The 24,131-nt window shown below is 40.8% G+C and overlaps 1 protein-coding gene and 1 long non-coding RNA gene across 2 annotated transcripts in view; one reads left to right on the top strand and one right to left on the bottom strand.

The window, feature by feature from the left end:
- RBM34 (RNA binding motif protein 34) overlaps positions 1–16,473 on the top strand; it is a 22,340-nt gene extending 5,867 nt beyond the window's left edge. Inside the window, exons 2-11 of the mRNA XM_077813421.1 lie at positions 1,620–1,791; positions 4,504–4,643; positions 5,799–6,030; positions 6,927–6,986; positions 7,573–7,616; positions 8,482–8,565; positions 8,832–8,895; positions 8,985–9,027; positions 15,142–15,260; positions 16,131–16,473. Coding sequence (XP_077669547.1) covers positions 1,620–1,791; positions 4,504–4,643; positions 5,799–6,030; positions 6,927–6,986; positions 7,573–7,616; positions 8,482–8,565; positions 8,832–8,895; positions 8,985–9,027; positions 15,142–15,260; positions 16,131–16,403 — 1,231 coding nt within the window. The 3' untranslated portion in view covers positions 16,404–16,473. The remainder of the gene's footprint in view (positions 1–1,619; positions 1,792–4,503; positions 4,644–5,798; positions 6,031–6,926; positions 6,987–7,572; positions 7,617–8,481; positions 8,566–8,831; positions 8,896–8,984; positions 9,028–15,141; positions 15,261–16,130) is intronic.
- LOC144262952 (uncharacterized) lies at positions 2,517–24,131 on the bottom strand. Its single transcript, XR_013345688.1, has 3 exons — positions 23,541–24,131; positions 6,524–6,595; positions 2,517–2,769 (listed from the first exon to the last, which is right to left on the bottom strand). It is a non-coding gene; the product is annotated as an uncharacterized LOC144262952 (long non-coding RNA).

The following is a 24,131-nucleotide window of genomic DNA, read 5'->3' as shown; positions in this document are numbered from 1 at the left end:
ATATTTATCAGCACTGAATTTCATCTGCCATTTTGTTGCTCAATCCCCCAGTTTAGTGAGATCCCCTTGTAATTCTTTGCAGTCAGCTTTGGACTTGACTACTTGGAGTAATTTTGTATTGTCTGCAAACTTTGCCACCTCACTGTTCATCCCCTTTTCCAGATCATTTATAATGTGTAGAACAGCACAGGGGACCCCACTATTTACCTCTCTTCACTGTGAAAACTGACCACTTATTTCTGTCCTTTGTTTCCTATCTTTTTAACCAGTTACTGATCCATGAAAGGACCCTCCCTCTTATCCCATGGCTGCTTGCTTCGCTTAAGAGGCTTTGGTGAGGGACCTTGTCAAAGCTTTCTGAAAGTAAACTATATCCACTGGATCACCCTTGTCCACATGTTTGTTGACTCCCTCAAAGAATTCTAATAGATGGGTGAGGCATGATTTCCCTTTACAAAAGCTGTGTTGACTCTTCCTCGACATATGGTGTTTATCTATGTGTGTGTTAATTCTGTTCTTTACTACAGTTTCAGACAGTTTGGTACTGAAGTTAGGCTTACCAGCCTGTAATTGCCAGGATTACCTCTGGAGGCTTTTCTAAAAATTGGTGTTACATTAGCTATCCTCCAGTCATCTAGTACAGAGGCTGATTTAAGCGATAGGTTGCATATCACAGTTAGTAGTTCTGCAATTTCATATTTGAGTTCCTTCAGAATTCTTAGGTGAATACTGTCTGGTCCTGGTGACTTATTACTGATTAATTTATTAATTTGTTTCAAAACCATCTCTACTGACACATCAATCTGGGACAGTTCCTCAGATTTGTCTTCTAAAAAAGAATGGCTTAGGTATGGGACTCTCCCTCAGATCGTCTACAGTGAACGCTAGTGGAAACAATTCATTTAGCTTCTCTGCAATGGCCTTATCTTCTTTGAGTGCTCCTGTAGTGCCTTTATCCTTGGTGGCCCCTCCGATTGTTTGGCAGGCTTCTTGTTTCTGACGTTATTTGCAAATAACGTTTAGCTGGAAGGTTTTATAGAAATGTGAAGTATTGTTAATGCTTACATTTCCTGTATTATTGACACATCCACATATTTATGAACAGTTATGCCCACTCTGCTCCCCTGTCAAAATGTCATTCAAAATGTAGTTGCTTAGCTCTTAATTTTTTTCTTCAATTAATTTCTTCATCTACAAGATTGTTATTTGTCTTAAGTAATTCAGCACTAAGTTGTTTAATTTCTTTTAGATTTTTGCAGCTTTTAACACACGGTATAGTGTGTTTGAGATAACTGATGCTTTAATTTACAAAATAGTTTCCCTTAAAGCTTTTGAACAATTAGAAAGTGTTTTAGTCACATGACTCCAGTTTGTTATTGGCTATGGTGGTTATTTCCTCATGCAACATTTTGAAAATTTTTGTCTTTACCTGTATTGTTTTAGGAAATAGTTAGAATTATAACTGTGCAAGTGATCTATTTTCCTGAAAATATTGGAGTTGGTTCTCTAAATCTGTTGCACCTCCTAAAACCTAAAGTTAGACTAGCACTGGCGACACTGAGACCTTTAGCAGTATTGAATGACACCAGATGAACAATTTCTTCTCCTTTTTTTAATAGCAAGGAATGTGAGCGAAATGAAGCAGGTGCATCATCTGAAGACTATGTCATTGGACAAGTTGTCAACAGTTTGTTTCAAAATAAGTCCACAACATGCAGCCCACACCCCTTGGCACATCTTTTTAATGCTTCTGAGTCTGAAACACAGCCAGTGTTTGTTGCTGTGCCAAGAGTAAGTAACTTTTTAATATATATGTGTATGTAGTTACTTCATTGTAAATTAATGACCCTTCTCATAAGAAATTATTTTGGTTTTTCCTTTAGGCCAGGCAGAGTCCATTGAAAACTTCTTGGAACACTGGGATCTAACTCCCAGTTTTCAAGTATCTGACCAGTGCTCCTCGTCTGATGAGGACTGTGAATATAAATAAAATCCATATATCAGAAAACTAACTTGTCTGACAGTTGAAGGAGGTAGTGGCAGCTTTCCATATATATCTTCTGTTCCCACGAAGGAAGCAAGAGGACTAATAATGTCTTCATCAAAATAAAAACAAACAAAACAGTACATATAAGTGGGGAGAGGGAACAAATAATTTAAATATATAGATATAATAGTGATGAAGCACGCCTTACAGGTCCTTTGTCAGTTCATTAAAGACCAGTAAGTGCCCTTGGCTTCACGGAGTTAACCATATCTGATTATTAGATTAATAAAAGACAATATGTTGGGCTTTTGTACTTAAAACTAGCTAAGGGCCTGGCATATGAGAGTGTAACTAATACACTGTTGTGGTTATTCTGCATGCCATCATATTTCCTCATTTCATCGTCCCAAATGTTAGTATTTTTGGCGGGTGCTGGGGTAGTCGTGGTATCTTATCATTTCCTCAGTAATTATTTACAAGCTGTTACAAAACTTGTATAAAAGATCAAATTTTATTTTATTTCCGCAAAAAGAAGAAAATAGAATGAAAGAATTACAGAAAACTTTACTTGCTAAACAGCAATTTCTGCCCTTAATAGCTTTGTAAGACAACTCACATTCAGATGACTCGTACAAAGTAAGCAAACTGGCTTCTGGTTTGTTGTCAGATGGTCATCAGTTGAGTGATTTGAAAAACCTTTGACTCTTTTTTGACCTCTATGCATTATGAGCATTTGATTGGTATATGATACATCCAGACTGTTGTCCAATGAAAAACTTTCCCTATTGAATCAAATCAGTAAGGTTTAGAAGTTATATTAGACATACTGTCAATGCACAATCTGATCAGTTTTGCTTGTTATCAGATCCTTTATTAATTTAGCATTTGCTACATATCTGTGGTTTCAGTTGAATTTGAAAATGGTGGTTATGCAATAAATAGAAGTTAAGTAATGTTTTAGTTTACTTTTAAAACAATATAAATGGGAGCTGACAAAGTGCTAGGAAAAACTTTTATCAAGTTTTTAAAAGGAAAATGAACATACAATATAAAAATTAAAATAGTTGGCAGTATTTAATTAATCAGAGGAGGTAAAGTTCTGCTTACATATATAGTGCAAAAAATTTCAATGACTGTGTTCATTTCTTCAAGTGAATTTACCCCAAAACCAAGATGAATTACAAACTTTATGGGTTCTCTAATCCAATTGTAAGATAATGTATAAACTAACCTTTGCAGTAATATTGGCACTACTACTACGTCTAGATTAAATTATCACAGAAACAACAATACTTCATCGGCATGACAAGCTGTAGAAGTGATGCCATTTTTACTTTTGTCTGCTCATGCATGTATTACAGAGACTGAGCGATAACAGTTTAATGACTTTTCTTTATCTTAAGATGGGAGTAATGTCTGTTTCTGACATATGGACTTTTTTCTTTAAAACAATCAAGGAATAATCTGTAGATGCACAGCACATTAACATTCTTCCATATTTGCGAGTATTATTTTTATTTATGGTCCTATGCAAATTGAGGAAAATCAGGTGACATTAAAAAAATTTAGTAAACAGCAGCTGTACAATAATGATAAGCCTTAAGTGTCATGTAATACATTAGCGATTGTTGTTTCTTTGCAGACTTGCTGAACAAAAAGGCTTTTAAAAATACCTACGCCAGCGTCATCAGAACTGTTTAAGCGGTTTTGTGACAGACTTGGGCCAACACAACACTTTTCTTTCTTGTCTCCAGGGAGCATGAGATACAGTTTCTCTGTGATCTCTTATCCATGAATCTGCCCTGATTTATATTTTACAGTATGTAAAGGAAGGATTTGGCCCCAAGAAAAGTATGGGTCACATCATACTCCTATCAACTGAGCTTGGTCCCTTCATGAAATCACTGTCTCCAGTGGTCTGGGGTGTGGGAGTTTGAGAGATCACTTTCAAACCTCATCTTATCTGTCAGAACAGTATAAATATCTACGTCTGTGCCACCTGAAATGGCCAACTTAGAAATGAGCTACCAGAAGTTCATGAAAACTTAAAAGTTTACTTAAAATTTATCTTGATTGAATAGTTTTGATCTTCACCTTTTTCTTGATGGTAAAAACAGTTGTACTAAAGAGACCTTTGTATTCTAGAGAGTATTCTTGTTCTGAATTCATTTCTGTGCTGCCAGACTGCAGACATTTTTATTTAAATTTAAGAACCCTTGATTGCATCAACGTTCTGGATGTCCTCCAAGACTTCAGTTAAAATAAAAAAAAAATGAAGATTCTGCTGTGTACTTAAGTATTTCGTCGTTGAATGTACTTGGATGTCATATAAAATATTCTGTAGGTGTTGAAAATGAATTTTCTTTTTTTTGATCACATGGTAGAAAACGTTGGAATGGCTTTGCAGTGTGTCATAAAATGAGGAGGTTATTATGTAATAACTTTTCTGTTTTGTAACAGGTCATATATTAAAGAAATAAACTTCTATACACCATACTTTTTTTTTTTTTTTTTAGGAGAATAAGAAACGAAAGCATACAGAAGTGGAAAGGGCAACAGAAGCTCAGAGCTCATCTACTAAACGGGAACCTCCTATAAAACTGAAGAAAGCCAAAAAGAACAAACTGTCTATAGCAGAGAAAAAGTTGGCAAACAGGTACATAAACATTTTTTAAAGACGATGCAGCCTAGCTTCACGTAGATAGGTCAGAATCTTGGTGTTATAGTTATGTCAGAGAATAAAATGCTTATTTGTTCTGTTTTACTATTTCTAATCTTGACTTTAAAGAGACTATGGATAATTTCATATAGACTGTCCCAATAGGGAATAAAATGTCTCGCCCTTTGGCAGTTAAGGGCAAAGACTGTCTGGAACATTAGTCCCCTACCCTGAGAGGCATGGACTAAGGTGTCCTCTTGCAGGAGGTGTGTTCCCTAAGGTTACAGTCTGCTTTATACAAGAAAGAAGCCTAAATCCCAAAGAGGAGATATGATGGTAGATGAGCAGGCTGTCCATGACTTTCTTCTCCTAGCAATCCCATACCCGAGAGGCAGAGCAACTCTCTGTTATGTTGTCTATTCCCTCAGAAATGTATGTGTGAGCGAGGTACTACCATTCCAGTGATGAAAAAGTTATTCTTTGTATTAGCCTGGTGACAATGAAATTCGCTCAGTTCCAGCATTTAGAAATACAGTTATCACCCTATATGCTCTCTGACGCATCTGTTGCATCTTTAACTGACAGCTTCCATATCCAAATCTGTAGTCTTATATTTGCTGTTTCTGCTGACGTCATCCATAACATTTGAGAGGCTGCTTTTAAAACTGAATCGATGTCAGTTATTGTTCACATAACCTTTTTAGTATATGTCTTGGATAGACTAAGATCTAGTAGCATGTAGACAGAAAACGTCCCCAACGGATTGTGTGTGCCCTGAATGTTAGAAAGACAACAACTCACTTTTAATCTTAATTTAGGTAAAATAATTCAGTTTCTTTCAAAATTTTAATTTGTATCAAATTGATTTACTTTTGCTATCTACTCAGTCACACCTATCAAATTGCAATAATGACCAGTCAATACACTGGTAAATAAACACTTTCAGTGTTATGGGTCAGTTTGTTTGTTTTTTTGCTTAGTATATATAACATTTCAATCCTTCCATTAAAAATGGAAGTTGTCTTGTTATTGCACCTGTACAATTTCATTTATAAATACAATTTAAGAACAATTACAACTTCTCTTTTGAGACTGAAAAAATCAAAGCTTTTCATAACAATCATCCGGTTGTGTTTTTCACTTGTGCCAAAGAGAGTGTGCATTGGAACAGGCAGATGAAGAGGAGGAGGAAAAAGGGATCAAGGTCAAACAGAAGCTAAAAAATAGAACATCTCAAGCTGTCACCAAAAGCCTTGCTAGTTCAGCTAATGAAATGGATGTAAAACAGTGCACGAAGAAAAGTCAAATTAAGGAAGCTGAGGAGATACTAAAGAATCAGAGAACTGTGTTTGTTGGGAATTTACCTATCAGCTGTACTGTACAGGTAAGTGAATAGTTTAAAGGTACACGCTCAACTTGAAAAGGACAGTTGTCTGAAAACTGACACTTATGACTGAAAGATGCTAGAGAGAAAATATCTTCATGTATTTTCTGCATTAGGCACTACTTTGTATATAATTACCCTGCTTCCCTGTACAGTTAATGAATTTCTCCCTTGCTGAAATTAACCAAATGGTCGTTTTCTGGACCATAGATACTTCTCTTAAAAGAAGAATATATATCTGCATTTTCCTATATATAGTTATATTATATACTCACTGGTTGTCTAGTTTTTTACTAAATATACAATCTTCCACTGTTACTTCTAACAAATTGTGTATTTTAAATTGATACGTGTTTTGCTTCTTTACTACCAGTAGCAGAGAAATAGGAGAAATTAGGATTAAATAGGTTGCTCTATTATATATGGGTTTTTTGCATTTGAGTCTAGAAATTCCTGTTATATGATATAAAATGTGCAAATTTCAAATAAATACCAGGAGCGTGGAGCGAGGCGGGTGAGAGAGGCTAAATCCAGACCAGCTTCTTTTTCTTTCATCATCTGGAGTCTGCAGAGAATTTGGAACCCAAGGAATAATTTTGATGGTTAAAGAAAATAAATAAGGATCATACTCTTACAATCTTATAGATGTTCCTTGTATTTAAACAGTCAGAGTGCTGAATTCAGTTTTTGCACTCAGTATTTTTCCTGCTTTTGACAGAGCAAAAGCTGCTCTACAAGATATTTTGAACTTTTCCCTTATCTATCTTATAGTAATAGTAATTCATAGAAATAATAGGGTTATATGAGTGAAACAAAAATGCTTTCTTATTCAGCAATAATAATTCATATTACTGGGTTGAAAAAATGGATTAAAAATACATGTAATTTCTGTTTAGATGCTGAAGTCATTTTTTAAGGAATATGGACAGATAGAATCAATTCGATTCCGTTCTTTGGTATGTTCTTTCCTCTTACGTTATATGATAAAAGCAGCTGTGTAATCGTAAAGGATAGCATTCATAAATCTTATATCTTTATTAGTTCACTAGCCATATTTCTTGACTTAGAAATACTTAAATTAAGCCTTTTGAGAGCTGGCTTCTGTGGTAGACCTGGCTATCAACACACATTGTTCTTCCTATAATAACACTTGATTACATTGTAACCACATTCTCCTTGGGAGAAAAATGTCTGAAATATTGTTGCTTGTTTTGCTAAAGATAATCTTTGACTGAAGTACCATAACACAGATTTAGAGGACATTTTACAGAGATAGCAATTTCGTTGTAAATCAGTGCTGTGTATAAATTAAAATCACCATGCTAGAATGCAAGAAACAAACTAAACCAACTGAATTTCAATTCTTTATCATTTTAAGGTTTTCCTTGGAATTTCCCCTAATTGTTGTTAGAATAATTTTGCCTGATAGAGCGGCTATATTACTTTGGGTGGAAATACCTGTTGAACTTCCTCCACAAATATTTGAAATAGATTGATAAGCACAGTAAGGCATTTCAGCTAATGCTTTTTTTTGTCTTGAAGGTTCCAGCAGAGGATACTTTATCCAAAAAGTTAGCAGCCATAAAGTAGGTTCTCCTTTGAGTTTCAGATTTTATTGCTAAAGGGGAAACCTTTTTTTTTTTTTTAAAGCTTTAATGATGTTATATATATACACACACACTTGGTCATGATTGTTTCCTTCCTATCTTTTATTTTGTATGGTTTTATCTTTTAAAAAAATTATAATCAACTCTATGTGTATGTAAAATAGACAAGGTGGGTGAGGTAGTATCTTTTATTGAAACAACTTATGTTGGTGAGAGACAAACTTTCAACCCACACACAGCTCTTCTTCAGGTCTGGGAAAGGAACTCCCAGTGTCACAGCAAAATGCAAGGTGGAACAGATTGTTTAGCATAAGTCGTTAGCACATATTGTAAGGGACCATTCAAGGTAGAGTGATCCATTACTACCTGTGCAGTTATAGGACAAAAAGGAGGGGTATTGGGTTACAGATTGTTGTAGTAAACCACAAACGCAGTATAAATAGGCATTCCATGATTTCCGTGATACAAACTTCTTAAATTCCTACAAGTAGTTTTTTCTGCTGTAGATAATCACTTGCCCCTACACAAGTGTTTCTCTTTACTAAAGACCAGATCCTGCAAGGTACTAAGAATTCTTGGGGATTTCATTAGGGGTTGAGGATGCCCAGCAAGTTGCAGAAACTGGCTCTGAAAAAGATAACTGTTAAAGAGGGGGTAAAGGTCTTTTGGCTACTGTGGTAGATACTGCTGTTTGGGGCACAATCCCCAGGCTAATTGTATATTTGAGAGAACTGAGGTCATTACCTTAAATTACATCAAGGCTTGCAGGACATGTGCACAGGACCATGGGGTGGGAAACATAAGAATTGCTTAAATAGGGTAAACTTTCTGTCTCTCTCTTCAGGCATAAGATGCATCCTAATATGAAATATATTAATGCTTATGTGGTTTTTAAGGAAGAAGGTGCTGCCACTAAAGCTCTTAAAAGGTATGTTTCATTTTTGTTCCTCATTAATGGCATTATATTTTGTGAGAATGGGTTTACCAGATGTCAGATTACAAGTATGAACTGTCTAGTTTATTGTGTTTGACTCAAAATAAAAGCACTTTTGTCTAACGTTTTTTTTAAACTGCCTTTGTTAAGAATGTTATGTTTGAGACCAGTGATAGGTTGTAATCCAAACATTTTAGTCATTCATTGGCCATTTCTGTTTGCGTTCTAATAGCTTTCCTTTTTTTCTTGTGCTACAATAGAAATGGAACTCAAATTGCCAATGGATTTCACATCAGAGTTGACCTTGCTTCAAAAGCCACTTCTGTAAGTAATATACAAGATTTCAGAAGAACTTTTCTGTATTTGCCTATAACTTAGTAGCTTATTGTTCTTTTTTTGTTGTTGATTTTTAGCATGACAATAAGAGGTCTATATTTGTGGGAAATCTCTCATATGGTAAGTTTAAATGGATGTTCACATTCAGTCAATATTCCATAATTTTATTTCTTCAGTAAATGTTAAATAATTGACGCTCATGTTGATTGTAATACTTCTTTATTTGTTAAGATTTAGGGTAATGTATATAGATACCTAAATATTAAAAAAACTTCAACATTAGTTAACCTATTCTAAAACTTAACTGTGAAATGGCAACATTATCAGTGGTTATACATTTCTAGCAAACTATGTAAATACATTGTTTTTTACCTTCTTTTTTGAGTAATGTCCCTGTGGGTGTTGCACTTCAGGTGCACATGCACCTTTTGTATCTTTGATCAGGGATTTTTGGTAGCAGTACCCGTCTGGTCTTCACGTGCACCCTAGCTATCCTCATGCTCTGTATTGAGAGTATATAGGGCTCTGATAGACAAACCACACTGAGTTCCTTCTCAACCGTCTTGGCCTCAGACATAGTGTCTAGTGGTGCCTGTTTATTTAGCTATCTACCTAGTTTGTGCTTTATAGTGTAGTTAATCTTTAGTTTAATACTAATAGATTAGATTTAACAGTTTATTTTTTATTGGGGGGGGGCGGGGGTGATAATCTGAGAGGCTTTTAGTTTCTTCCTGTGCCCTCTCTTTCCTGGAGGAACTCTCCTTCCCCTTTTTTCATGGGGCATGCCTAAATCCTCAGGGTTCAAGTATTGCCTCACTTGCCAGTTAATGACAGCCATTCAAACTGTATCAGCTGCTTGGGGATACTCACATGCCATGTAAGTGAAAAATCAGCTCGGGATTCTAGAGTTCCAGGAAAGAGAGAGAACTGACGGCTCATGATGGAATGCCCCTGTGAGCTGCATCAGACCCAGGCCCAGATACCCTCCCTCTACACCAGCCTTCAAGTGACTACAGCATCCCAACAACCTCTTCAGCTGAATCACCTTCCAGATCTTCACAAGAGAGATCTACAGGTGATAGTGCCAAATCACCTACCAAGAGGAGCTCCAGATCTCCTCAGAAAGAAGATGGCCCTAAGAGACTTTCTGTACTGGAGACCTCCAGTCCCACAAAGGGTACCACTGAGGCTTCAAGTGGCCTCCGAACCCAGGGTCCCTCTACATCTAAACCCTTGAGTACAGCTAAATCGCAAGGGTACCGAAGCATACCTTGGTACCATCTAAGCATGATGCAGGTGCTAGGGACTCTAGAGACTCTGCACCAAGGAAGACAGTACTGACTGCAACTCCACTTCCTCATTGCTGACTGATGGATCTGGGAACCACAATCAACTGGTACCAGCGCACTCTGCACCACCCTTGGTACTGCAGGTTGTTTCCACTGCTGAGACTCATCAAGTTTCTACACAGATCTGCCTGGTACTGCCTGAATTCAGATTCTCCAGAGACCTGTTAGTCTCCAGTGAACTTGAGTCTCTGTTGTTCAGTGCAGGAAGAGTCTCCCAGTAGCATAGCCTAGTTTGTCCCTGGTAACAAATCACTCATTGGAACCAACTGATTTTCCAGTGTCCATGGGAATGGACAGACAACCTACTACTCCACCATTGTCTCCCCCTCTCCTCTCCTCTCCTCCATGCCACCCCTGTGGACTGTGGAGACGACAGTTCTTCTGACTCCCAAATTTCTATACAAGGTTCCTTCTATGATCAATCCAGGCCTGGCTCTCTTGGAACCTTCTCTTCAAGGGACCCTTTAGACACAGAAAGCCTCAAGCCATTCCACATCCCCCTTAGTGTTATGAAAAACCTTGGGTGCCTCATTCCCTTTATTTATGACCCTCTCTAACAGCCATATTGGATCCTTGGGTAGCCTACCATCAACATTTCTCCAGAGCCCTTAGCTCTCAAGTTGAGGATCAGAAAGAGCACTCTTCTGTCCCTTCCTTCCCCTCACATTAATCCCCACCACAGGAGGAGTTGTTTGAAGACGAAGCAAAAAGAACTGATAAGGAAACTATCCCTCAAATGGATATTTCTTCGGACCTCCCAGATGAAGCAGTTATGCCCTCCTTTCCCCGTGGTAACACACACACATGATTTCAAGCAATTTCAAGATTTGATGAAGAGAGTCACTGACATTCTCCATATCCCCTTGGAAGAAGTCCAAGAGACGTAGCATAGACTTTTGGGCATTCTTCATACACCATCTTCCAATCAAGTAATTTTTCCCATAAATGAGGTATTGCTGGAGCCTGCCAAGATAATTTGGCAAACTCCAGCTTATGCACCTCCAATTTTGAAGAGATCAAATAAAAAGTATTACTTTCCCACTGGGGGCTCAGACTTCTTTGTCATGGTGGCGATTGGTTACTCAAAGGAAGCTTTTACGCCCAAGTCCAAGCTACTGTCTAAAAAGCCACAACTCTATTCGGCATGCTTGGACTTTGGCTCAGTACCAAAAAGTCCACTCTTACCTGTTTAGCGAATAGAGTTCATGTTTCAATGTGCAGAGCTTGCCTACCCAAGGACAGATTTCTTACTGTGGCAGATTTGATTATGCAAGTCCATGTGAGCCCTCAGGTAACTGCCAGGTCTTGTCTGCAGCTCATCAGTCACATGGCAGCATGCACCTTTGTCCCATGACATGCCCGGTTACAACTATGCTGCTTCTGGGTCTGGCTCAGAATGGTTTATACTCCCAACAGACACAGTTTGAACAAGCTCTTCCTATGTGCTAGTCTCTCTCGACTGGTGGAAGAATCCAGGTAAAGTCTGCTTGGGAATCCTCTTCGCCCCTCTACCTCCCACCATCACCATAGTTTTTGGTGCATGTCTTTTATGCCTTATCTTCAGGAGTCTATTATTCAGGGCTCATCTTCAGGAACATACTATTGAGGGTAGGGGGACTGCCTAGGAATCTTCCCTCCATATAAACTTTCTGGAGCTCAGGGCTGTCGAGAATGCCTGCCAACACTTTCTTCCTATGATCAAAGCACAATCTGTACTAATAATGACCAGACAACAGGGCCAGTACGTACTACGTAAATTGTCAGGGGTGAGCGAGACCCCTTTCCTTTGTGCAGAAACTATAGTTATGGAACTGGTGGACAGCCCACCACATTTTCAAGCTGTTTATTTACCTGGCCTCCAAAGCATGGTAGCAGAAGTTCTCAGCAGGAACTACTTTCAGGATCATGAGTGAGAACACAATACCAATTACTAGAACAGATATTTCTCATTTGGGGTTTTCCAGAAATAGATCTTTTTGCCACTACCACCACCAGGAAGTGTGCAAAGTTTTGCTCAAGGGGAGGTCAAGGTTACCATTCCTTGGGAGATGCCTTTCTCATGTCCTGGTCGAAGAACCTAATGTATGCCTATTTTCCGACATCTCTCATCCTCAGAGTTTTAATCAAAATCAAGCAGGATGGAGCCATGGTCATATTAATTACAACAATTTGGCAGGGACAGGTGTGGTTAGTATACCTAATTCGTCTCTTCTCTCGCCCTTCTATCAGTCTTCCATTAACACGCAACCTTTTCATTCAGGACTCAGGAAACAATTTTCACCCCAACTTAAGCCTTGAGTCATACAGTGTTCGTTACCTGGTTGGCTTCTGGGGACAGAACTTTTCTGTTCCAGAGAGGTTCAAGAGGTTCTGTTGAACAGTAGAAAAGAATCAACTAGAAAAAACTTACCTGCAGAAATGGAAGAGATGTTACACCTGTGTTCTACCGACTCTCCCCTCTTGGAGATCCTAGAGCAAGTGCCTTTTTGATCTGAAGAAAGCAGGCCTTTCTCTGAGTTCCGTTAAGTTCGCCTATTGAACGTCGTGGCATTCCATTCTCCGGTGTTTGCTCACCCTACAACTTCTAGGTTCATCAAAGGGTTATCTAACCTGTTTCCAGACATCAGTGAGCCCACCCCAGCCTGAGATTTGAACTTAGTCTTTATTTCTCTGCTGAAACCTCCCTTTGAACCTTTGGCTACGGGTTCACTCTTACACTTCGCCACCAAGAAAACTATCTTCATGACCATCACCTCTGCTTGGAGAGATGGTGAGTTTTAGGGGCTTTGATGGCTGATGCCCTCCCCGCAAGTTTTCCTTATACACAAGGTATCCATCCAACCACATTCCCCCTGGTTTTATGTAAGATCATCTTGGATTTTCAAATCAGGCTGTTCATCTGTCAGTTTTTTCACACACAATTTCATTGGTCTAGGGAGGATGCCATCCTAAGTTCCCTCTAAGCTGCATGACCGCACAGCTGCCTATTAAGCCCGAAGCCCTCATCCCCCCACACCTCAACTCTCTGCCCCAGCCCATAGCCCACCCCCACCACATGAATTTTATGTGCACCAATATGAAGGTGATGTGTCACACATCACCTCCATTTTGGTGCATGTAACAAAATTCATTCTGCGCATGGACGTAAAAAATTAGAGGGAATACTGATGCCATCCTTTATACCTTGGACATTAGGCAGGTGTTAATAGTCTATTTGAACAGGAGTAGACCCTTTTGGGATTCTCCTCGATTATCTGTTTCCATTGCAGACAGAGTTAAAGGAACACCTATGTCCGCCCACAGATTTTTCCAAAGGGGTTGATGGTTGTATGTTCTCCTGCCATGAAACTGCTGATATCCTGTGCCCTCTTAGGGTTATAGTCTGTTCCAGCAGATCACAGTCCACCTTTGTTTCCATATTAAAGAACATTCCTATTGCCGAAACCTTCAGAGCTGCCACGTGTGCCTCAATCCACGCATTCTCAAAGCACTGTGCTCTAGGGCATGCATCCCAGGCAGGTATTTTATTTGGGACTGCCAACCTCCAATCAATTTTAGATCCTACTTCAAAGCACCCAGCTCCTCTAAGTAGTATTGCTTGGGAGTCAGCTGAAGTGTAGCATCGATAGGGACATTATTTGAAGAAGTTACTTACCTTGCACAGTAACTGGAGTTCTTTGAGATTTTTATCCTTATGGGTGCTCCACTACCTGCTTACCTTCTGCTCTGTAGTCTTGTGTCTGTGGGACTTTGCAGTAGAGAAGGAACCAAGGGTGGTTTGTCCATTGCAGTCCTGTATGTCCTCAGTGCAAGGCACAAGGATGGCTAAGGTGCTTCTGCAGACCGAACGGTGCACCTTTAGTGGGACATCCATCAGGACAGACACCTTGAACTCCAGTTACTGTAGATGGTAAGTAATCTCTTCTTTAGTGCTGCTAAAACATCATTTTCAGTTCTGGTTGTTGAGTGAATTTTTTTTGAGAAGTACAATCAAGTTACTTAGATCTAAAAGTTGACCTGCCTTAAAATCTAGATTGCAAAAATTATGTTCTGGTAACTGTTTTTAAAGTTTGTTTAGTAAGACTTACAAAAATATTTTTTCTTCTGCTTCTGCAGAAGAACCAGTTCAGTTATTTCCAGAGTGCACTGACATGGACTTGAAGCCTTGTCTATATACACAAATTTTGTATCCATTTAAGTTTACCTGTATAGTTAAAGTATAGTTAAGTTTACCTGTATAGTACAGTTCCCACTAGTGTGGATGCAGTTATACCAGTATAAAGAGGCTTAGAGCAATATAGCTTATTCCCCTACAGGAAGAGAAATAACCTGTACCAATTGAACTGCATCCACACTAGTGATTGTATAACTAACTATATCAATTCAAAAATCTCACACCTAACTGGCATCATTATACCAGGAGCACCTTCAGTCAAGTATATTATGTTTGTAAGAAGTGTCACATCAGACCTATTATCATTTAGACTGATTATCACTTAAGCACAAGTCAGAGCTATAGAAAGTGAAATAACTGTTTCATGTTTTAAAAAATAATAATTTTAGCTCCGTTCAAACCACAGATGTAAATTGTTTGATAAACTGACATTTTAACCTAGCCTTTGTTTCTGCTTGATGTGTTCGTATTGTTTCTTAAAACTTAATCTGCACTTTTCAAAATAAATGTCCTAGTTTATGTATTCTCTATTGTTAAATGTGTAGATAATTTCCTGTCAGATCAAATTTACTTGCCTAACTAAAGCATTTAAAATATATGTGTATGTGTATATGAATTTTAAACTATAGCAGAGTTTTTGGTAATACTCCTAAAGCTATGTCTATTTCATTAACATAACGCTAACCACACAGTGACTTCTCTTGCTTGCAGAAATTGAAGATGATACTGTGCGAAAACACTTTTCTGAATGTGGAAATGTAGTAGCTGTTCGAATTGTGAGAGACAAAAACACTGGCACTGGCAAAGGGTTTGGCTATGTTCTGTTTGAGGTACGGAAAGATAATGTTTGGGGAGACCCAGGAGTTCTCCAAATACTAAATGAAGGTCTGCCTGAATCTTATGTTTTTGACTTTTCCACAGTAATGGTAGTATATACACTGCACTCTACAGACAGATAGGGAGACATGTCGCTTCTCTTAGCCATTTAATGTAAATTAAGCAGATATAACACAAACTGCTAAGTGTTGTGCATCAGAGGAGTTGTGGACTACTGAGTGGAAAGTGAATTTTATGGAGTGATTTGAAGGTGGAAAGGGAAGTCTTTTCCATTTACAGTTACCAAAGGAAATGTTCCCTCTGCCCAGTCCCCTTTTCTGAAAGAAAATACTATTAAAATATTTAACTTTGATACAGATATAAGAAATATAGTGTTACATTTCCTGACTCCTATGGAACCTGCTTCATTAAATCATAGAGAAGACTTTTACAAATAGGCTGACACCAAGCTGTAGAAACCCTGTATAAGGCCTGATCCTGTGGACTGCACAAAGAATATTGTTACTTACCTGTTTGATTTCAGGACTGGACTCTTGGTTGTCCTTGCAGGAGCCATCACATGCTGTCAGATTTTTAAGTGGAACTCTGTTGATTTCAGTGGGAAGTTCTGTTTAATACTAGTAGCATATAGGCTATGGAATAAAGTCTCTGTTTTGCTGAATCAGGCTTTCAAAGCTTGTATTTGTCAGAGAGTAACTATGTATTGCACAGAGGTCTGCTCGTGTTCCTGAATACAATACCTATGCTCTATTATCCAGACTGATTTCTATTTTACAATTTTGCATAAGCAGAATGTATACAAAAGATTTCTGGTTTTATAGGTAATGTCTGTCCAACTTTTAAAACTGTGTTTGGTTTAATAGACTACAGATGCTGTACATCTTGCTCTGAAACTAAACAACTCTGAAGTGAATGGAAGAAAGCTTAGAGTGAAACGCTGCGTTGAGAAGGAGAAAAACCAGAAAAGTTCAGACAACGCAAAGAACTCTGGTCCAAAGCACAGATTTGGTACTTCATTAAAAAATACAAAGAGATATACCAATAATTCGTTTGCTGGTGAAAAAGCAACCCCATTGAAAAAGAAAACAAAGAGACCAAAAAGTGTGACTAAAACAAAAGGTGGGAAACACAAATAATCTTGCCACATTGCTAATTTTGGAATTTATAAAAAAAATTTTTTTTTAAATAAACTCCAATGGAAACATGGTCTGTTAGTACTGTTTCTTACATATAAAGTTGTACAGTGGTGCCAACTCATCTCGCTCTCTCGTGTGTGTGTTTTTATCTGCAGCAGCCTAATGGCAATATAACTCACTAGAAGGACACTTGTGTCCATACCCCTTGACTGAAATAGTAAGAGGGTATAGGTTCCAGACACACTTTACTCTTCAGCCGCTTCCCTTTTTAGAGGTGGTTCTTCCTTGGAGATGTCTGTGTGAAATTACTCATACAACAGTTATCTTAATATAAACAAGATTTATTATAAGCAGGGAAAAGGAAATGATTTGCTTATCTTCCAGATTTACACTTCTTGTAAGTTAAGGTAGTCTCACTCACTTTGTGGGATGTGGGATAAAGAGAGATCTTGTATATCTAAAAAGCAAGTTCCTGTTCTGATATTATCAGTCAAACCTTTTTCTGGCTAGAGGAAAGTATCTCTGCTGCTCAACTAGCACATCAAGACCCCAATCAAGGCTTGCCACCACAACCTTTCAAACCACTTTTCTTATCTACAGTAGAACCTTAGAGTTACAAACACCTTAGGAACAGAGTTATTCCTAACTCTGAACAAAACATTATGGTGGTTCTTTCAAAAGTTTACAGCTGAACACTGACTTAATACAGCTTTGAAACTTTACTATGCAGAAGAAAAATGCTGCTTTTCCTTTATTCTTTTAGTAATTTACATTTATCACAGTCCTGTACTGTATTTGCTCCCCCCCCCCCCCTTTTTGATTCTGCTGCTGCCCAATTGTGTACTTCCAGTTCCAAATGAGGTGTGTGGTTGACTGGTCAGTTCATAACTGAGGTTCTGCTATATATGCATAATGGTTTTCAGAATTCCTTGAATTCTCTTAACAGCCACTGATGTACAGTAGAACCTCAGAGTTATGAACACCAGAGTTACAAACTGGCCAGTCAACAACACACACCTCATTTGGAACCAGAAGTACAGTCAGACAGCAGCAGAGACAAAGACCAAAAGAAACCCCATATACTGTACAGTACTGTGTTTAAATGTAAACTAAAGAGAAAAAAGTTTAAAGTAAAAAGATTTGATAAGATACAATGGAATTCAGGCCCAAAGTTTCCTTATCTATTTAGATCAGGGGTGGGCAAACTTTTTGGCCTGAGGGCCACATCTGCATGGGGAAATTGCCTGAGGGCCATGAATGTAGGGCTGGGGCTACATTCAGAAGGTTGGGGTGCTGGAGGGAGTGCAGGGTGTGGGAGGGGGCTCAGGAGGGGTGTGGGGTATACAAGGGGGCTCAGGGCAGGGGGTTGGGATGCAGGAGGGGTGACAGGCCACAGGTTGCCCACCACCTCAGGGACTTGGCAGGAGGGGTGTGGGGTAAGGCAGGGGGTTGGCGTGCAGGAGGGGTTCAGGGTTCCCCATTCCCAGCCAATGGGAGCTGTGAGGGGTAGTGCCTGCAGATGAGGGCAGTGAGTGGAGCCCTCTTCCCCCACCTCCCCCAGGGGCTGCAGGAACATGGTGCTGGCCACTTCAGAGAGCAGCGTGAGGCCAGGCCAGGCAGGGAGCCTGCCATAGCCCCACAGGGGTGGCAATCTCACGGGCCAAATCCAAATCCCTGATGGGCCAAATCCAGCCCACGGGCCATAGTTTGTCCTGCCCTGAAGGGTTTACAGCAGTGGTGGGCAACCGGGTAATCTGCTGGTGGGCCACGAGACAGTTTGTTTACATTGACCGTCCGCATGCAGGGCCACCTGCCGCTCCCAGTGGCCATAGTTTACCGTTCCTGACCAATGGGAGCTATGGAAAGTGGCGGCCAGCACATCCCTCGCTGTTCCCGGCCAATGGAAGCGGTGGGAAGCGGTGGCCAGCAAGTTCCTGCGGCCCACGCTGCTTCCCACAGCTTCCACTGGCCGGGAACAGCGAACCGCCACCACTGGGAGCTGCGGGTGGCCGTGCCTGCGGATGGTCAATGTAAACAAACAGTCTTGCAGCCTGCCAACAGATTACCCTGATGGGCCACATGCGGCCCATGGTCTGCAGGTTGCCCACCACTGGTTTACAGTCTCAGACCTTATCTGCATAGCTACAGAGGAAAGTTATTTTTTTGACTGAAGGTGTGACTTAAGTAATCTAGTTATATCTATATAACACATCCCACCCATTTGTAGGTACTCTTATTCTGGTATAAGAGTAGATTTCTTAAATTTAGCATATGTTGCTTGAGAAGAGGGTTAAACTAAACTCAAAAGGGAACCACTCCTACTGGAATAAGCGTGTCCACAGTTGGAGTTATACCAGTATAACTATATCAGTTACAACTGGTAAAACTTTCCCAAGTAGACAAAACCTTACTTTTCTTTGTATGGTGTCTACCACCTCATCATGCCATTGTGTTACCACACTATAAGCAGTAATCCACAGTTGAGAATGATCATAGACTGGCTTCATCAGATATGGGCTACATGCCCAACAAGCCAAAATGAGATAGACAAGGGGAAAGAAATTATGAAGCAGACCCTTTGAAACAATAATGCAGTTAATTTTTTGTAAACAAAATTTTCCGTAACTGATGATTTGGGGACCTCCAAGCCCAGTAAGGGATTCAGTCAATGCCTGCCCTGGAAGCTTGGGGGTTTGTGCTGTGCAGCTATGGTTTGGATTCCTGACACTAGTAGCCAATCCATAAGCATAAAGTCTCACCCTGGCTCTCACTAGCCTAATTATGCTTTGCAGGATGACACCAACAGTCCTTCCTGTCCCAAGTCTCCCCAAATACATCCTCCCCAAGTTCTTAATTACCAGACTCGTATTTTTTCCCTCTGGTTCATCACCCTTGAGGCATGAAACCAGCCCCCAGAAACCAGCTTACTTTACCATATGCCCTCCATACAATTTGCACACCAGAGACCTGGTTGAAATATAAATGAATGAAAAGTTTATTTGATAGAAGAACTACAGATTCAAAGATGAAGGGAAAGCAAACGTACAAGTTACACAGAAAATAAACATAAAAATGCACCGTATGGGAAGGAGGTGAGCAGCCCTCAGTGGTGAAAGAACAGGTTAAGGACTATTTAGAAAAGCTGGACATGCACAGGTCCGTGGGGCTGGATGCACTGCATCCGAGGGTGCTGAGGGAGTTGGCTGATGTGATTGCAGAGCCATTTGGCCATTATCTTTGAAAACTCATGGTGATCTGGAGAGATCCCAAATGACTGGAAAAAGACAAATACAGTGCCCATCTTTAAAAAAGGGAAGAAGAAGAATCTGAGGAACTACAGACCGGTCAGCCTTACCTCAGTCCCTGAAAAAATCATGGAGCAGGTCCTCGAGGAATCCATTTTGAAGCACTTGGAGAAGAGGAAGGTGATCAAGAACAGTCAACATGGATTCATAAGCAAAATATGAGGGCATACCAAGGGCAAGTCATGCCTGACCAACCTGACAGCCTTCTATGATGAGAACTGGCTTTGTGGATATGGGGAGAGTGGTGGATGTGATATACCTTGACTTTAGCAAAGCTTTTGATAGGGTCTAGCACAGTATTCTTACCAGCAAGTTAAAGAAGTATGGATTGGATGGAGTATAAGGTGAATAGGAAGCTGTCTAGATCGTTGGGCTCAACGGCTAGTGATCAATAGTTCAATGTCCAGATGGTAGCTGGTATCAAGCGGAGTGCCCCAGGGGTCAGTCCTGGGGCTGGTTTTGTTCAGCGTCTTCATGGATGATGGGATGGATTGCACCCTCAGCAGGTTTGCGGATGACACTAAACTGGGGGGAGAGGTAGGTACACTGGAGGGTAGGGATAGGATCCAGAGTGACCTAGATAAATTGGAGGATTGGGCCAAAAGAAATCTGATGAGGTTCAACAAGGCCCAGTGCAGAGTCCTGCACTTATGATGGAAGAATCCCATGCACTGCTACAGGTGGGGGACTGACTGGCTAACCGGCAGTTCTGCAGAAAAGGACCTGGGGATTACAGTGGATGAGAAGCTGGATATGAGTCAACAGTGTGCCCTTGCTGCCAAGAAGGCTAACGGCATACTGGGCTGCATTAGTAGGAGCATTGCCAGGAGATCGAGGGAAGTGATTATTCCCCTCTGTTCGGCGCTGATGAGGCCACATCTGGAGTATTATGTCCAGTTTTGGGCCTCCCACTACACAAAAGATGTAAACAAATGGGAGAGAATCCAGCAGAGGGCAACAAAAATTATTAGGGGGCTGGGCTCATGACTTATGAGGAGAGGCTGAAGAAACTGGGCTTGTTTAGTCTGCAGAAGAGAAGAGGGAGGGAGGATTTGATAGCAGCCTTCAACTACCTGAAGGGACGTTCCAAAGAGGATGGAGCTAGGTTGTTCTCAGTGGTGGCAGAAGACAGAACAAGGAGCAATGATCTCAAGTTGCAGTGGGGGAGGTCAAGGTTGAATATTAGGAAAAACTATTTCACTTGGAGGGTGGTGAAGCACTGGAATGAATTACCTAGGGAGGTGGTGGAATCTCCATCCTTAGAGGTATTTAAGGCCTGGCTTGACAAAGCCCTGGCTGGGATGATTTAGTTGGTGTTGGTCCTGCTTTGAGCAGGCATGTTGGACTAGATGATCTCCTGAGGTCTCTTCCAACCTTAATCTTCTATGATTCTATGAACCACAGGCTTTTCACTTTCATATCAGATAAAATCTCTTTTCTGATCAGAGTTACCTATTGCCCCAGCACAGCACTTACCTATATGAGAGATCCAGCATTCATAGCCAGCCTCCTGCTTCAAGCCTGTCATCCAAGTTCTGGATAAAAAAAACCCTCCGCTTCAAACCTCCTTTCAAAAGGCTTATTCCTCTACTTTTTTTTCCTCTCTTTCAGTTCACAGTGAATCATGGTTAATCAGGGTGGGGAAATTCTCTCCTTATTTGATGTCCTGGAGCCAGGATGTTCTTTTTAATTACCAGTTGTTTCAGTGTCTTTCCATTAACTCTAATCATCCTTTGCATAGTCCATTTTCACAGCTTTCTCCTGTAAAATCAGTTTCTTTTGTTTTGTGGAGTGTTGCATGGAGCAAATGGGGAGGAAACATTTAGAAAAACTAGGAGAGTGATATTTTAAAATCACAGAAACTGGGTATGTGGGTTTAGAAGCGTTCAGTATTGGCCAGCCCACTCCTCTTGGTAACATTTCTATTGACTTCAATGGCAGCAATTTTGTCAATTCGGTGCTTTTGAAAATCCAACGCATAGTACAGTAGAATCTCAGAGTTACGAACACCTTGGGAATGGAGGTTGTTTATAACTCTGAAATGTTCGTAACTCTGAACAAAATGTTATGGTGGTTCTTTCAAAAGTTTACAACTCAACATTGACTTAATACAGCTTTGAAACTTTACTACACAGAAGAAAAATGCAGCTTTCCCTTTATCTTTTTAGTAGTTTACATTTAACACAGTACTGTACTGTATTTACCTTTTCTTTTTCTTGTCTTTGCTGCTGCCTGATTGCGTATTTCTGGTTCCCAAAGAGGTGTGTGGTTGACTGGTCAGCTTGTAACGCTGGTGTTCGTAACTCAGAGGTTCTACTGTATCTGAAACTACTTTTTAATGCGTATATGAAGGAGACTATATTTCAAGTTGACAATGTTCCTTTAACTTGCAGCAAGTGTGTTCTGTAGTTATATATCAGACTAACGAGGGGTGTTGGAGAAAACACTTACTTGGGATCTATACACAGCAGTGTACTACAAGTTGAGTCATATTTTGCTTATGGAAAGTATATCATTTTGGTCTTGTCTTTACATCCGTCTGCGGCCATGTCTACACCACCACTTATATCAACAAAATTTGTCGCTCAAGGGTTTGAAAAAACCCACCCCTGAGCAACATAAGTTTTGGGCACATAAGTGGTTGTGTGCACAGTGCTATGGCGGCAGGAGACACTCTTCCACCAACACAGGCCTAAATGTTCTCTGTTATAAATATGCCTGTCAAGGCTGAGCCCTATCAATGAAAAATCATGTGAGAGCCCTTAATCCCCAAAACTTTCAGTGCAAATTGAGGGTGCTCATCACTTTGCAAGATTGGCTTCTAAATGACAATGACTCCCTTCTCTTTTTAGCAGCTGAATTGTAATGCTGGCTGGGTGTAAGACTGCAAAAATTGCCTTGAGTTTTGGTGAGAAAAGGCAGGCACTGTATGAAAGATGGGATACTGTGGAACACACAAAACCCTGTGGGAAGATTGGGGTGAATATCAAGTAGTCCCTGAAATAGTGGGGAATGGGAAAGTGGCAGAAAGGGAGCTTGTGGTGGCAGAACCAGAATGCAAGGTGCAATAAACTCAGGCTACAAACTCAAGGTATGAAGTGAGTGACCCTCTGCTAAAGGTGCAACTGCTGCTAAAATGTAGCATGTATCTGATTAGAAACAGGCTATTTTTAAAATCAATCGGATGATGGATCTAATAGTTGGGGCAGGGAAGAGCAGCGATTAGGCTTCAACAATGGCTAGTTTGAGACAAAAAGAAAAGGAGTACTTGTGGCACCTTAGAGACTAACAAATTTATTTGAGCATAAGCTTTCATGAGCTACAGCTCACTTCATCGGATGCATTCAGTGGAAAATACAGACAGATTGTAGACTCAGGACAGGGACTGACTGACTTGTAAAATGCCTCCAACAATGGGGCTTCCTTTTTGGTTGTGCCCAACATGCTAATGTAATAGACATGATTAATAATGTCCTGTGGAAAAAGCTGGCACTGCAGTTCTACCCTGGGAAGATCATGGGTCAAAAAGTAATTCCATCACCCTATCAAGCATTTTCAGATCTTCAGCCTTAGCAAGAGGCTTTCATTTTGGCTTTCTAAATGTTATGTGGCTGTTGAAATGGGTGTGCAGTAACTACATGCTAGAGAGAAATGGCCTATAATAGCCTCCACTGCCCACCTGAGAGCACCCTCTAAATAGCTGTTAGTATGCATATTGGCCTCCTTCTAATCCAACCTTAAAACTTTCTTTTGCTGGGCCTGGGACACTGACAAAAAAAATGCCAAGCCAGGCCAGTGGTGAGCTGAGAACAAGACCCAGCCTGCTACCTACCATTGGCTCAGTGCTTCCTTCCGCTCCTGTCTTGACAGTATCCACCTGCTGTCTCCTAGCTTGCACGGGGAGGACCATGACCCCCTGAGGTACGCGCTGTCTCTGCTGTGTTTGTGCAGCACCCGGTACCCTGGGCTCCAGCCCTGGCCCATGCCTCTCTCCCGGATCCGCAGCAAACGAACACCCGCTGGAGGCGGCCGAGGCGCAGGGTGGGCTGCTCAGCCCTGCCGGAGCCGGGCAGGCTTGCAGGTGCCTGGCAGCGCGGCATCTAAGCCCCGAGGGGGAAGGGGGATTTCGCTGAGACAGGCGACGCTCCCGCTCCTCGCTGCGAAACGCCTCTTAGTGCGGTGACCGGAGACGGGGAGGCACGGCTCCTGGCCCGCCCGCAGCCGGGGAGCTCAGGGCTGCACCCGCCCTGCCCGGGGGTCACTGGCCGGGCCGCTCTACGCTGGAGCGGCCGCCTGGGCACGTGCGGGAGGAGCAGCTTCTCCCAGCCCCGACCGAACCCAGGCTCTGGCACGCGCGCCTCGCGGCGGTACGAGCACAGAGCGCCCTCATTCGCACATGCGCAGCGAGAAGGCAGGGGAACGA

This window comes from Eretmochelys imbricata, chromosome 3 (genome assembly GCF_965152235.1).
Source record: "Eretmochelys imbricata isolate rEreImb1 chromosome 3, rEreImb1.hap1, whole genome shotgun sequence".
NCBI classification, from domain to species: Eukaryota; Metazoa; Chordata; order Testudines; family Cheloniidae; genus Eretmochelys; species Eretmochelys imbricata.
This window is presented reverse-complemented; position numbering and strand designations above follow the sequence as displayed.